Source organism: Mastacembelus armatus, chromosome 23 (genome assembly GCF_900324485.2).
Source record: "Mastacembelus armatus chromosome 23, fMasArm1.2, whole genome shotgun sequence".
Classification (NCBI taxonomy): domain Eukaryota; kingdom Metazoa; phylum Chordata; class Actinopteri; order Synbranchiformes; family Mastacembelidae; genus Mastacembelus; species Mastacembelus armatus.
In genome coordinates, this window is record NC_046655.1 from 2,933,514 (window position 1) to 2,947,840 (window position 14,327).

Sequence of the window (14,327 nt, forward strand, 5' to 3'; positions counted from 1 at the left end):
CTGGAATGATGACTAAGGGCCATTACATACCCTGTAACCTTCAGCAACTTTGATCAGTGGTGTCACAAAAATGAGACAAAATCATTGAATGATCTTGGGATTAGAGGAAACAGTGTTACACAAGCCTTCTCTATAGCCCGATAAAATCCAATGGTGGACGTTCTCAAAAGTGTCATCTCACTGCAGACATTACTGCTCTGTCAACACCTGCAGCTGCAGCTTTAGGCAGCACTGGAGGAACAGCAGGATTGTTGTCTGTAGTCATCAGAGACCAAGCTGCAAATCATAAAACAATAATGTATAAGGAAGATATCTTTACCTTTGCCAAATGAAACAACTGGAAGTTATATCAGTGAAGTAGCCTATAAGCAGAACTTATGTCCATTTAACTAGAATTAGATCCATTTAACTATAGAACAGAAGAAAATGCAGTTTAAAGGAGTTTACTGGGTCATTATATCTTTTTAAATGCACACAAACTCACACCAATATATATGTATATGTGTTAGGAACCCATCAAAAACATTATTTTATACACATCAAATAAACATAAAAGCATTAAAATTAATCTTATTGTCATTTATTAGCTTCACCATTTTGAATGGGAATGAGGAATCTCAAATTTAAGTTACGTCTTTAAACCCAATTTTGTGCTGGCACATTGTACTCCTCTCATAAGTGAGAAATTAATCAATGGAAGCATTTATACATTAAAACTTCCATTTTAGACCATTGAAGACCACAAGTAAATGACCAACTAAAATAATAACTAACCCTAACCCTATGCACGTAAGTAACTGAGCATAGGAAAGGATCGCCCACATCGCTGGCCCACTTTTCTATGTGCTGAAAGGACGACTCGTTTGTGACGTCGTACACAAAGACAATTCCCTGGGAGAGAAACCGTGAAAAAGAATGAATGTGAAATTAGCCCATAAAAGCCATTTGACTGCAGTCATTTAATTGTTCATACAGAAGGATCACCTGTGCCCACCTGTTTAGAAATGGTCCAATAACACTCCTGACCAGCCGTGTCCCTGCACAAACAAAAAGCATAAATAAAGGATCATGCTGAGGATCACACAACATGCACAGTGATGTATTCAGTAAATGCATTAAAAGTAATTTTATTTACCATATCTGGACTCGCACTTTGATTCCATCAATATTTAGTGTTTTCATTTTAAAATCAAGTCCTACAAACAGGAAATGATTTCAATACCAAGACAGAAACCATTTGACATCTTGAAATAGTTTGTCTTGTCTCTATCAACAATTCACAACCAGTTTACCACGAATTCAATTCAATTCAGTTTATTTGTACAGCAATACACACATTACAAAAAGATCTCAATCATCTTCACAGAGAAACCCAACAAATCCCTTATGAGCAGCACTTGGCGACAGTGGAGAGGAAAAAGTCCCTTTAACAGAAGAAACCTCCAGCAGAACCAGGCTCAGTTTGGGCGGCCATCTGCCTCGACCGGCTCAAGCTGAACATAAGGGAAAACTGGTTTTCCATGTGTGGAACCTGATCTGATCCTACACTTAGGCCTCTTACCACAGTGTTGACACTGACAAATAGAGTTAGGTGTCAATACATTATTATGGTCTCCCACAGTATTTATAAATAGCAGCAGTCTTCTTTTAATTACCCTCATGAAAGCAAAATCTGCTGTGTAATGTGCGCCGTTTATAATAAATGCCTGAAGAGTGTGTGTCGATGTCCAGCAGCAGCACCACTGCCTGTGTTTAAAGATGCTATAAAAGTCATGACATTATTCTAGACTCTGTAGTGGGACAAAACCGGAGCACCCGGAGAAAACCCAAACAAAAAAGCCCCAGAGATTCGAACCCAGAACCTTCCTGTCCACATAACAAAGGCAGACTAGTTCTTATGACACCGAAAGACGGAAACTACTCTCTTCTTCACTCGACGGAAGAACTTGCAAGTCCGTTGAAAAATAGTCCTACGCTGACCTCTATCAGGTCTGGTCCTGTCATGATCAGCATTAGTGGGTCTGATGGCAGCTGCAGCTGTGTCTTTTGAAGACATGGAGGCTGCAGCTCCATCAGTTGGGCCAATGTCAGCTGAACCTCTGTCATTAGTGTTACTGGCAACTAGTAAACAGTCAGTGTTGGTATCGTCATCTCTGAAAGCTGCAACAGTAGATCTAGTAGAACTTCCATGACTGGGTATGTCAGTGTCGTAAAAGTCGTCTGAGTATTTGTTCCTTGCAACCTCGATGTCTCCATCTGCACCGCTGGAACGGTCAGCGACAGCCTCTTCTCCAGCAGAATAATCCTCTTCAGTTTTAGAAGCACTGTTTGAACAATGATAAATATGTTCCATAAAGTCTGGCTCACTATAGCTGTCTTCATCTTCTGAGCTGCTTTCAGCATGGACTGACTGATGCAGGTAGGAAGCAGTCATGAGTTGAAGAGCAGCATCTACATAGGAGCTGGTTCCCATTTCATCGACCAGGTGAGCCATTGTTATGAATCTGTGTTTTAAGGCCTCCCCTGAACTGATTCTCCTTGCAGGATCCACATGTAGACAACCTTTCAGGAGGCTTAAAAATGCCATCCTATCTTCATATTCAATGCCATCCTGTTTTTCTGACCAACCTTCTACTGCATCCTCCAAATTTTCTGTAAAGCCATAATATGTCATAAATACCTTAACACCAGTTGCATCCTCATACTCCCCTTGCGTCTTAAGTCTCCACCTTTGAGTTGTGGAACCATGGTCCCTGCTGAAATACTTCCAGGTGTACATTGCATCATTCAGCTGGTGTTCCTCTGGCTGACCCAGAAGATGCAGCAGAGTTCTCATCCAGTTATATTGACACTCAAAAGGGAACAGATGATCTCCAAAATACATGTAAGCCATGATGCAGCCTACTCCCCATATATCAATAGCTTCAGACAAGGGGAGGCCCAACATTACTTCAAGAGCCCTGTATGCAAGAACCTGCATTTCTGTCCCAGTTTCCAATACCCCAACTGGGTGGGCCAGACCAAAGTCAATCAGCTTGATCCTGAATGGCTGATCCTTGTGATTGACAAGCATCACGTTATCAGGCTTCAAGTCCAGGTGCATTATGCCGAGACCCTTTAAGGTCTCAAAAGCAACCATGAGCTGCTGAGTCACAGGGCGAATCTCATTAAGACTCAGTGGCATTCCCTCCTTTTCTATCAGGTCCCAAAGGCTTTTGTCCAGCATTTCAAATGCCAAGCAAGAGCAATCATGACACTTAAAATCTTCTATGAATTTTATGATGTTCTTTTTCTCAGTGTCCAGAGACCTGATTGCTTTTAGCATCTCCATTTCCCATAGGATGCTTTCACTTTCACCGTCTTTGTGAATCTTAACAGCTGTGGCCTTGCCTGTAATTAAGTTGAGGCACTTGACAACCTGACCAAAACCTCCCTCTCCTATAATGTTCATTACCAGGTAGCGAGTGGAATCGCTAAAGAGTACAGAATGTCGTACTGCTTAGCCATGAGCAAAAAACTCAATACAAAATATACACCCACTAAAGGTTACAGCTGTTTGTTTTGAGCCTGGTACATCCAAAAATCACTCTCTTTATTTGCTCTGACAGCTACTGCGATGTGATTATGAATGATTCATCTAGCTAGCAGGATGGAGTCAGGCTGTACCACATGATGTAGTAGATAAATGTGGACAGAGGAGGGCAGCAGGCTTTGGTTTATCTGTGATAGTCATGACAAATCAAGCATTTGACTGTATATTTTACACATTTAGTTTATTGTCAATTTTACTGGGCAGGTCTGATATTATTTTTACATGATTGTTAGCTTCTCTGCTGTGGCACCCTAAATCTCCTCACTGTTTCAGTAAAATGGGTGGATAGTTTGTGGGAGTATTCCACTTGTGATAAACTGAGAAAACACAGTGATCCCTGTGATGAGTCTGGGTCATCTTCAGAAAAAGTCAGGCTCTGAGTGTGTCCATCATTGAATTCTTATCCACTATCTTGAAGAACATTTCAGGTGTGTATTGGTAAGTAAACGCTGTAAAAAAAAAAGTTGCAATAGCATTTCTGCTAAAAAAGAAAACATAAAACTAAACTGTCTTGTGTAAAATAATGTCGTTGGGTAGTGATACTAATAACGTTGATGTGTGGTTCACGGTAAATACACTGTAATAAAAAGGAGAAAAAAACATGAGGCTCATAAGTGTTCCTAAAAAAGTGAAGTAAAAGAGGTACGTAAAACAATAAATCTGGGGATATGAAAAAAAAGACTGAATATGACCTGTTAAAATATTTTTGTGCAAAAACATTTTGAGAAAAACAAACAAACAAAACATGCATTTGTTGGTTATTGTATTAAAAAAGCAGACTCGACTAGGATGTACCAGTTGAAAATGCTTTAATCCACTCCTGTAGCCACTGCACTTGGTCAAATACAGAGAATAGATTGGGGTATAGCCCAAAGAGAGCACCAAGTTCTCTGGGAAGAAGTAAACAACACAAAATCATCCAATGGTCCTCAATTATATAATGTGTTAATTTTCATACACCCTTTTTCAACATGTCACATCAGTTGAGACCACAGGAGGTTATTCACAAAGTGGAATGCCTAAAGGTTTTTCAGGAAATGACTCATTATAGCAAAAATGAATTTCCTCATCAAACTGGGGGTAATTTCAATGTACCATCCAATTTTAACACAGGGTGTCTAAAAATCTAAGCAGGAAACCTAATGTTTAAGTCTTTCTATGATAAACTGTAATCATAAAGCTATTCATTTACCAGGCACCAACTCTCTGTTTTCCCAAAACACAGTATATGCTACCCAATTCCCCAGCAACAGCAGAGAAAGTTTCCAACTTTAACAAATGTAAACTATTAAATGTTCTAAATCTTTACTAGTCACATCAGGATGTTGTGACATCTCCTCTGACAGCTGAACAGGAGCGTTAAACAAGAAGGACCGAGTTGGTCACAATCCTTACCATCTCAACCTTTCCATCCCAGTTTCTTCCCTTCTTCCCACCCCACCCACCCAACTTGCTAACGCTACCCACCCGCCTTCTGCCAGGGTCAGCCTTCAGTCGCTCACAACTTCTCCTGACCAGGTCTCGTGTTTGGTTCCTGGTTTCAGATGAGTTATGATCACCTCCACCGCCTGGACCTTCTCCAGTTTGGGAGGGATGGAGCAGATTTTGTAGTTCATCTCGTCACCCTCCACTGGCACATACTCACCCTCAATGCTGGGGCAGGCGGAAGGAAAGCAAGAGATTCAACGTTAAAAAAAGTGAGAGCCTGCCTGTCATAATATTGCACTGAAGTCGTTAGTGCCTCTTGGCCTTTTGATGTTGAGTGAACTCAGATATTATTTTTCAAAAAACACAAATTTGTTTCACATTAGTGACAACACTGTTTTTTTTTTCCCAACAAATTCTGTTGTCTAAGCAGCTGAGCTCACAGGCGAAAGCCTGTGTTTTAATTTTTTTTTTGTTTTTGTTTTAGTGGTTTAACTGCTAATACTTTCATGCAGGGTTACAGCACTGACAATGACTCCCATCTAGTTCTGAGAACTTATTAACTGCAGGCCGTCATGCTACATTATATGGCACAGTACAAATATTTTGAGTGTCCCTTATTCTGTCCCTTATTTCTTATAAAGAATCACAATTGTTTCTTACTTTCCATTTCTGAAGTTGGCAAAAGCGTCCATCACAATTACAGCATGTGCCATGGGCATTATGCAAATTACGCGATGACGTCATTCAGCGACTTCTAGCGACTTTTAGGACAGCCAATAGCTACTTTCCTTACTGATGAGTTGGCAACACTGCATGAAAAGACAGTACAAAGAAAAAGAAAGAGAGCGATACATGTAGAAAACAAAGGGAGAGAAACTGTAAAGTGAGACGGAGAAAGAGCGAGAACTTAGTTAATGAGAGAACATTATACATATCTACAGTCATACAGATATGTTCAGTTGTGTGTTACATGACAATAAATATGGTCAGAAAGTTTTTGAATTGTACTGAATTCATTTGATTTGACAGTCAGGTATTGATTACATGCAGATGTTGATAAAACTACTAGGCTACTTAAATACATATCACACTAACTAGTTAGACATTATGATCTTCCGGACCTTTGCTTCAAGAAATTTTCTCGAACTGGACCTCTTTAAATTTTAGTTGAATACCCCTGATCTAGACTGTAAATGTATCTCAGCTCAATCAGAAATGTGTTCACAGTCCTTCCTCCAGAGGGCACTGCAAATGCACCTGAAGATGGTTAACCTAAAAACTGATGCACCTTCACACAGTCATAAACATAAGCAGGACCTGTAGAAAAAAGTCCGGCTCGTCTCCAGGGGCTCTGACTCATCAGTGAGAGGTTGTACTGATCAGGGATCAGATAAGCCACACAGCTGCATGCTACTTTCTGTGTGACGTCACAGGCCACTTCAGCCGCTGTTATCATGAGGAACACCCTGCACAGGCTTTTTCCAAACACCATGTACTGATGAATGCAAGGAGTTTCAGCAGTCCCATCTCAGACCATCTCAGACCATCTCAGGGCTTCTCAGATGCATTTACACTTTTAGCTGCCATCTGGAAGCCAAGCAATCCACCCAAGACAAATGAAGGGTATGAATAAGACCCTCAGGAGCTGAGCTGGGAAAGTGTCACTGGTCCACCAATTGTCCATTCCCACTGACTGGTGAACAACAGTGTGGTTTCTTCTTCTTTGTCTGTTTCCTCAGAAAGATCAGGTTTTGTCTGCAGGAGAGACGACGGCAGATTATTAACCCAAAACCAGCATGAAGTGTGTTCTGGTCCTCGGTGTGCTGTAATGACCGCAGCACTATCTGGAGACACACTAATAACCTGAGGCATCACTGTTTTTTACCACATTTTCAACTGTTGCCGATGCAGCGGGATTTTCTTTAATGAGGCAAAGTTTAATGTGACAGGCCGTGAGTCTGTCAGTCACGTCACCTTCCGTGAGTCAGGGGAGTTTCCGTGTTTGAGCAAGGCTGAACTCACTTGGACCAGCGTAGTCCTGTAGAGCGGCCGTTCAGATGGACTCCTCCGCCTTTCTTTACGACGTTCCTCCTGTTGTGGTGGACAGACTGTGTCAAATCCTGGACAGTGGAGAAGACAGCCTCGGGTGGCGCGGACTGGGTGAGGAACAGCTGTTTTGTCAGACGCATGAAGCCTCAGGGGCTGTAACTGTCGACTTGTGGACTTGTTGCCGACATGGAGGGTCTGTGTGATAACAGCAGGAAGCGGTTTCCGTTGCTGTTATGTTGGTTAGAGAGCTGTGAGATCTTAGAGGAAGACACAATAACTGATATCGGTTTGGTTTGGTTTAAGATCAAACATTCACAGCATCGATTATGTAGATATTGGTCAATGGAGCTATTGGTGAACGAAACGGTATCCGTTCATATAACAAAGTACTACAATAAAACATTTTCACTGAAAGACGGGTAGTTAGTCAAATATTCTTTTGTTAATGGATCACAAATGATCACATCCAGTTGCTTCTCTATGTTGCTCTCCTCTTTTCACCATCTTGTCCTGGTCTTGCAGCTGTCAGAGTCACTTCCAGCTGGTTGGAAGTTCGCAGGCTGGAGCGCATGGAGGCAGCCGGTCGCAGTCCCACCAGGGAGCTGCTGTGGTCCTGGGCCCAGCAGAACACACGGGTGCAGGACCTCCTCAAGGAGCTGCAGGACATGGGCCACCACAGAGCCCTGCAGCTCTTCCACAGTCAAGCTCAAGGTTGGTTACAAATCGTTAAAGCCAAGTGCAGACTCCTCTCCAAACCACTGTGGTCCCGTTGGCAGATTTATTCCACAGACCATAGGAAGAAGTTTACCTTTCTCTCCCCATTGCGGTTCTGGTAACGTGATGTGAGCCAGTGGAATGAGTTTATAAATAGTGTACAAAACTCAAACAAGAGCTTTGTGGGAGTTATAGCAACTTATTGGGCAAATCAGGAGAATATTCACAACACTGAACAGGAAACCTTGCAATGACCAAAAAGGATGTCCTCTTTCAGAAAAGTAGAAAGGTAGATAGAATGATCACACACAGAAAAATGTAGGACGCAGGCCCAAAGTGTCAAAGCCTTTTGAAAAAAAAATGCTGCTGCTGTTAAAATAGATATTATATGGAAAAGCCAAGGTTTGTTCTCTTTACATGGAAAAGTGCCATGGTAAGTGACATTCACACACATTCTTTTACACTAATAGAAGTTATTGCATTATTGTTCTCATGTGCTTTAGTTATTATTATTATTGCAGGGCTGTGAATTCCCGGGGGACCATATAGTAGATCTGAGTATCCTGTAGAGAAATGATATTACAAACAGGAAATGTAAATTCCTTTCTTAGTTCCTCTTTGTGGTACATGTCTGATGTCAGCAAACACTGTCCATCTATTATCATTTAAGTGTAATCTTTCTATTTTAGAGTCACCATTATCTTCCAGCAATCAACATCCAGAGTGCAGAGAGCAGGTGTCAGTGCCTGAAGTCAAGGTACAGATGTTTGCAGTGCTGTGGTCTAGTTTTCAGGCAGCCTGCAGGACTGATTGATAATATAGAAAAATATATTGACCATGATAGAAAATAAATGACCATGCTGTCTTTATTTTCTCTGATAAGGAGCCCCTGCAACCACAGGCAGGTTCTTCAGGCCCAGCATTAAGCCCTAGTAAGTGAACATTATGAATGAATGATTTAAATAATTCATGTTGCAAATCAGTCAAATGTACTTTCGGTGGAAGTCCCCTTTTTGCCATGGTTGGTTGGTGTTAAATTTTGATTTGCCACAAGGGATTTTGAGTGTGTGAGGTAGTGTGACTTTATACTGATCTGTTTGTGTATTCCAGTGATGTCTCCTGGAGGAAATGAGTCACCCATAATAACTTTCCAAGACATTGTAGTAGGAACCAGAAATTTTCACCATGAAATGAGAATTTCAGAAGGCCACTTTTCTAATGTCTACAAAGCACACATGGGAAATAAAACCTTTGCTGTCAAGCTTTTTAAGCAGGTAAGTTTTGATTTTGTGCTGAATTATTGTCTTGTATGTATATAGAAACAGCTACAGTGTCTTGTTGGTTTGCTGGTCGACATGTATTCTACACTCTCCAGATAAATAGGACATCCTGGAAGAAGCTGTGGGAAATCTTCAGAAAAGAAATGGAAATTCATCATTTGTATGTGTTAGCCATCACTCTCAAAATGCCTTTCTGTTATTTTATCTGATTAAATGTCTTCAATACTTAGCGTGATGGTGTGTTACAGGTACCAACATCCAAACATCTTAGACTTGTTGGGCTGTTTTTCTGAAGAGGACCACTACTGTCTGGTCTATCCTTACCTGCCTTCTCTTTCCCACAGACTGCACCAGCGGGTATGTTTGTAATTATCTACAGTTCATTCTGCTGTCTGTCTGTTGTTTCTGTTTGTGATTGCTCATCAGCTAAAATGGTTTTTAGGTAATACATTCTGTGGCAGAAAATAGGAAGTGCCCTTGCTTTGCAGAACTTAAAGGGTTATTTTTTAATGTAAACATGTAAGTCAAACTTTAGCACAAATAAAAACTAAAAACAGAAATTTGCTTTTTGCATTTTCTGTTGTTGCACTTCTATGTGCATGTAAACATACAGTACCTAATTTTTACCTCCCTGACCACAGAATTTCACGTACCACTGCAATGCAAATTTTCTGTGGTACAGGTACTAGCTGCTGGTAAAGAACTACCCTCCCATGCTAATTGTCCCCCACCCCTTAAATTCACTCTCTGTTCCTTGTTCTTCAAGCTTTTATGAGTCACCTTTTTATTTCCTATGGACACCAAAGCCTGCAAAAATATTTCACATCCTGTTGATTAAAAAGTGTGAATCACCTTCTTTACCACATGTAAATGAAGAAACAAGGAATTTAAGGGCAGTGGAAATTAGAAATGGTAGAGGGATAGACACAGTGATTACTTTGCTTCTCTTTATCTAAATATTTGCTTTAATTACATATTTCAATGTTGTATTTAAAATGGCATGTTGTCACTGTACAGGAAGGAGAGGTCCCTCTGTCCTGGCAAGAGCGCCTTAGCATCATCAAGGGGATTGCAAAAGCCCTGCATCACCTCCATACGGCCCAGCCATGCCCAGTGATCTGTGGCAACATCTCCAGGTGCATGCTCCCAAACGCATATGCATAGAGTAGGACGTGTTCTGTGACTTTGTGCAGTTCCTGCAGTGTTACTTGCCTTCTCCTCCTTCTGTCTTGTGCCTCTGTTATGTTTGAAGTTCAGAAGAGACATTATCTGTTTGGCCTCTCCTTACAGTGGTAACGTACACTTGGATGATGCCCTACAGCCCAAGTTGTCTGACTTTGGGTTAGCTCACCTACGTCCTCACTCACTCACTCAGTCCTGTACCATCACCCTCAACACTGGCTCCCACAGCAACCTGGGATACCTCCCTGAGGAGTACATCCGAGATGGCAAGCTGTCCTTCAGCCTGGACGTCTACAGCTTTGGAATGGTGACTGTCATGGCCATATAAGTTGAGCTCATCCTGTGTGTACACTGGGTTTTTGTATTAGGAGATTGTAAAAAGTTGCAGCAGAGGAAATTAGAAAACACAGATATATGACAAAAGATGATTATCTAGTTGCATTATTATGTATATGATACCAGATGCGTTGATATGAAGGCAGCAATCAAGGAGCTTTTTTAACTGCTTTATATATTTATGTCAGTACATTAGTACTATTAGTGCACCAATGCATCATATTTTATCAATTTATCACACATTTTGTATATACAATCTAGAGCCCGACTGATATATAGTTTTGCCGATTTTATTGGTCGATATGAGCCTATCGCAGATATATCGGTATCGGCGAATATGCCGCCGATATTAACATTTTTTAATATGCGTTTATGTATATATATTCTGTTTATGTATACTGTATTCTATATACATTACCAGTCAAAAGTTTGGACACACGAATTGAAATGCCATTGCCTGTGCAAGTGTATCCAAACTTTTGACTGGTACCATACTATAATATACACATAAATAATATCAGCCGATATAGCTATATCAGATTTTTTTTTACTACTCCATAATATCAGTATGGGCATCGGACCCATAACCCATATCGGTCGGGCTCTAATACAATCGTATTGTAGTGGCAAACTTCAATATTTCCCTCTGATGTAGTGGAGTGGAGGAAGTATAAAGGTGCAAAAATGAACATGTTATTGTGTTACTGTAATGATCCATCCATCCATTATTATTTCTAGTTAGAGTGTGTTACTGTAATGATTTCTGATGGAAATCTTCATGCTTTTTTCATTGCCATTTATTTCGCTTTGTTTTCTCTCAGGTCATGATGGAAACAGTAACGGGAAGGAAGGTCATAGAGAACGTACCTAAACAAACACGGCTGGTGAGGCAACACTGAAGGTGGAATAGTCCATTTTTGTATTAAGACTGTTTATGAAACCCCTCAATTTTCACCATACATTATGAACAGTCATAAAGTTTCTATACCCACAGAATGCAGGCACATAGTGCTAATACCTTCCCCCTGCTTGCTAAACATATGTGCTCTCTGCCTCTTTCTGTGCATGCGACTGCTCTGTCAGAGAGATCTGCTGGTCACTGAGGTGGAGGATAGTGGTGGGGTGGACTCCTGTCTGCAGTTTTTGGATGAGACAGCTGGTCGATGGCCGACCGCCATGGCCCTCACACTCCTGAGTCTGGCCTTGGACTGCACTGCCAGCCGCCACCGCAGCAGACCAAGCATGGAGAAGGTGAGCTTTAAAGGTTGATTCTTTCCCTGCGGCGACAGTATCTGTAATTAAATATTCTAAGCTAAGTTCCACATATTGGCTTTTGGCAGCAATCACTTATGTAGTGCAACATTCACCAAAGAAAACAATTCTGGTCTAGGATCACACTGTTGCATGGTCAGTACAATAAATCCTGTCCTCAGGTACTTCTGGCACTGAGCGAGCTGCTTCCTCCACCTGGCTGCCCCTCCATTGACCAGCCTCGCAGTCTGGACAGTGGAGCCCAGCAGAACCCTTCCTCCTCCATACCTGGGGAACACAGTGAAAGGCATGGCCTCCCTGGTTCTCCAGTGCAGGCAGAGCCCTTCGAATGCAGCCAGTCAGAGGTGACATATCTAAGTGATGTGGTGGGTGCTTGTGGTGAGCCAGACCTCTACAACAGCTGGCCTGTACAGTGCAGCTGCTCGGCTGAGACAAGCGATGTAGGCTGTGAGGACTGCAGGGCCAATGGCTTCATGGACAGACCTCACAGTAAGTCCTTATTACAGAAACAAAATTTCAAAAACTTAGGGGAGACTGTAGATCACACCTAATCACCTAAAATGCACACAGTTGGATGAGTCAGTGCTACCTGGTGCTTTCTATGTCTTTTGACCTGATAAAATATTCTGTTTCTGTGCCTGTTTGTTTCAGCTGACTTCAGTGTGGTGGAAAATGCAGCCAAGCAGAGATTGAGGAACAAACTGAGTCTTTATAACAGTGGGCTGATCCCTACAGAGGAACTGTTCTCTGAGACCGCACTGCAGTAGAGACCACAATCTATGAAAGCAGGTCACTTTGGATGGTTATACCAGAGCAACACACATAAACACAAACCATCACACTGTGACACTTGAAAATGTTCTCATTAAGATGGTATTACATGACATTAAACAATTTAAGACTGACATATATAAGCTATGAGAGAACAATTAGTGTTAAAGTAATGTAACAGTGCAGTAGAAATTATTTTTGTATGGTATTCAGTAAAGTCCTGATACATCCATAAGTTATTACTGAGAAGAGCTTTTGGCAGTATATGTTGGTCACTGCTCTGCACAAACCACAGTGAATTAATGTAAATACTTTGTGTTCTTTGTCATCATAGGTGCTTTAAATGAACATAAATTTGATGGACACATCATGAAATCAATCAGTAATTAAATGTAGTACATAATATCTAGTATATTCCTGGGCTGTGCCATACACATCAAAAAGAGCATTAGTATACAGTAACCCACACACATGGACTAGTATGTACTCTTTGACAGTGGAGCACAAACTTGTAGTTTGGATCCTACACCACTGGGCTGAGTATATGCAGTTCAGGGCAGCAAGGAATACCTGGACTTGTAGTTTGGAGAAACGGCACCCACGTAGCACAACACAGGAGAGCCAGTGCCCCAGCAGTCAGGGACTGGCCAGTGAGCAACATGTGTTTTCCAAGGTTGTCAAGTTAAACTCACTGGACTCTGTAGGAACCAAAGGACAAAACAGCTTCAAGAACCTTAAGCAACTCTGCAAACGTTAGTACTTTGGACATGGAACCTGCGCGATTAATCTCTGCAGACAAATACAGTACATTTCCTCTGAACTCAAGTTGTTTGTTGACATGATGAAAACATTTTTATAAGTGAAATAACAGGATCTGTGTGGTGAGATTATCTGGCTACTTTTTATATGTTTTTTTTGTTGTTGTTGTTGTTGTTGTTTTATATGTTAAACTTTAGTTTATTGTCCCAAGATATGAACAGAGGGTGAGAATGCCACTCTCACTGTAACATAGCATATACTATATGTATGTATGTTTTTTATCAGTGCATTTGAACACGCTGACTGTAGAACATAATGAAAGGTACCCTGAATTATTGCTATATCACATTCACTGTGTTGCAGTGTTACCTATCATATGGTAAGCTACACTTTGTTTCCTGTATGAATGATCACTCCACCAGTGTTGTTGTGTGCATGCTGATTCTTAATAATAACAGTAACTGACTGTCTTTGTACAGAACTGAAGAAATCATATGAAATGAAAAAAATAATTTTGATCTAACATGTCTACTCAATAGTAGTGACATTTACTACCACTACGGTGTGTCAGATGGACAAAAGTAATCACGGCCAGTTTTGAATTTTGTGAGCGTCAAAAATCCTGCTGCTCGTTATAACATCAATGTGACCCTGCTCACTCTCAAAACCTACAATATTAAAATGACTTCTGTAGCTCTGGGCTCACACATTCGGCGTCTGGAAAACAGGATAGTGACTAGAGGGTTTTGCTTTCATTTACTTTAGCAAACAGGTACAAAGAAGGAAAAACATTTCCTCTAATTTGAATTCACCTTGCATCGTTTTCCAGTTGTTCAGCCTGGAAACCCATGTTCCCCTGATGCGTCGAACTGAGCTTAAAATAGTGAATAAAGATAAAATGATGTTTCTCCACGTGAAACGTTAAAGTCCAAAGCTTGGGAGGA

The 14,327-nt window shown here is 41.1% G+C and overlaps 1 protein-coding gene across 1 annotated transcript; it reads left to right on the forward strand.

Moving 5' to 3' along the window:
* The first annotated feature begins 7,000 nt into the window (after positions 1-7,000).
* Positions 7,001-13,715, forward strand: irak3 (interleukin-1 receptor-associated kinase 3). The gene is made up of 13 exons (XM_026326462.2): positions 7,001-7,180; positions 7,592-7,780; positions 8,473-8,540; positions 8,667-8,715; positions 8,894-9,057; positions 9,159-9,223; positions 9,312-9,420; positions 10,081-10,199; positions 10,354-10,552; positions 11,403-11,465; positions 11,665-11,832; positions 12,015-12,342; positions 12,505-13,715. Exons 1-13 carry the CDS (start codon positions 7,078-7,080, stop codon positions 12,618-12,620), a joined length of 1,740 nt encoding a protein of 579 aa, XP_026182247.1. The 5' UTR covers positions 7,001-7,077; the 3' UTR covers positions 12,621-13,715.
* The last annotated feature ends 612 nt before the right edge of the window (positions 13,716-14,327 follow it).

Coding starts and splice junctions, on each gene's coding strand:
- irak3 (XM_026326462.2), top strand. CDS start 7,078: ATGGACTCCTCCGCCTTTCTTTACGACGTTCCTCCTGTTGTGGTGGAC. Junction 9,224..9,311: donor GAAATGGAAATTCATCATTT/GTATGTGTTAGC, acceptor GGTGTGTTACAG/GTACCAACATCCAAACATCT. Junction 12,343..12,504: donor CTTCATGGACAGACCTCACA/GTAAGTCCTTAT, acceptor TGTTTGTTTCAG/CTGACTTCAGTGTGGTGGAA.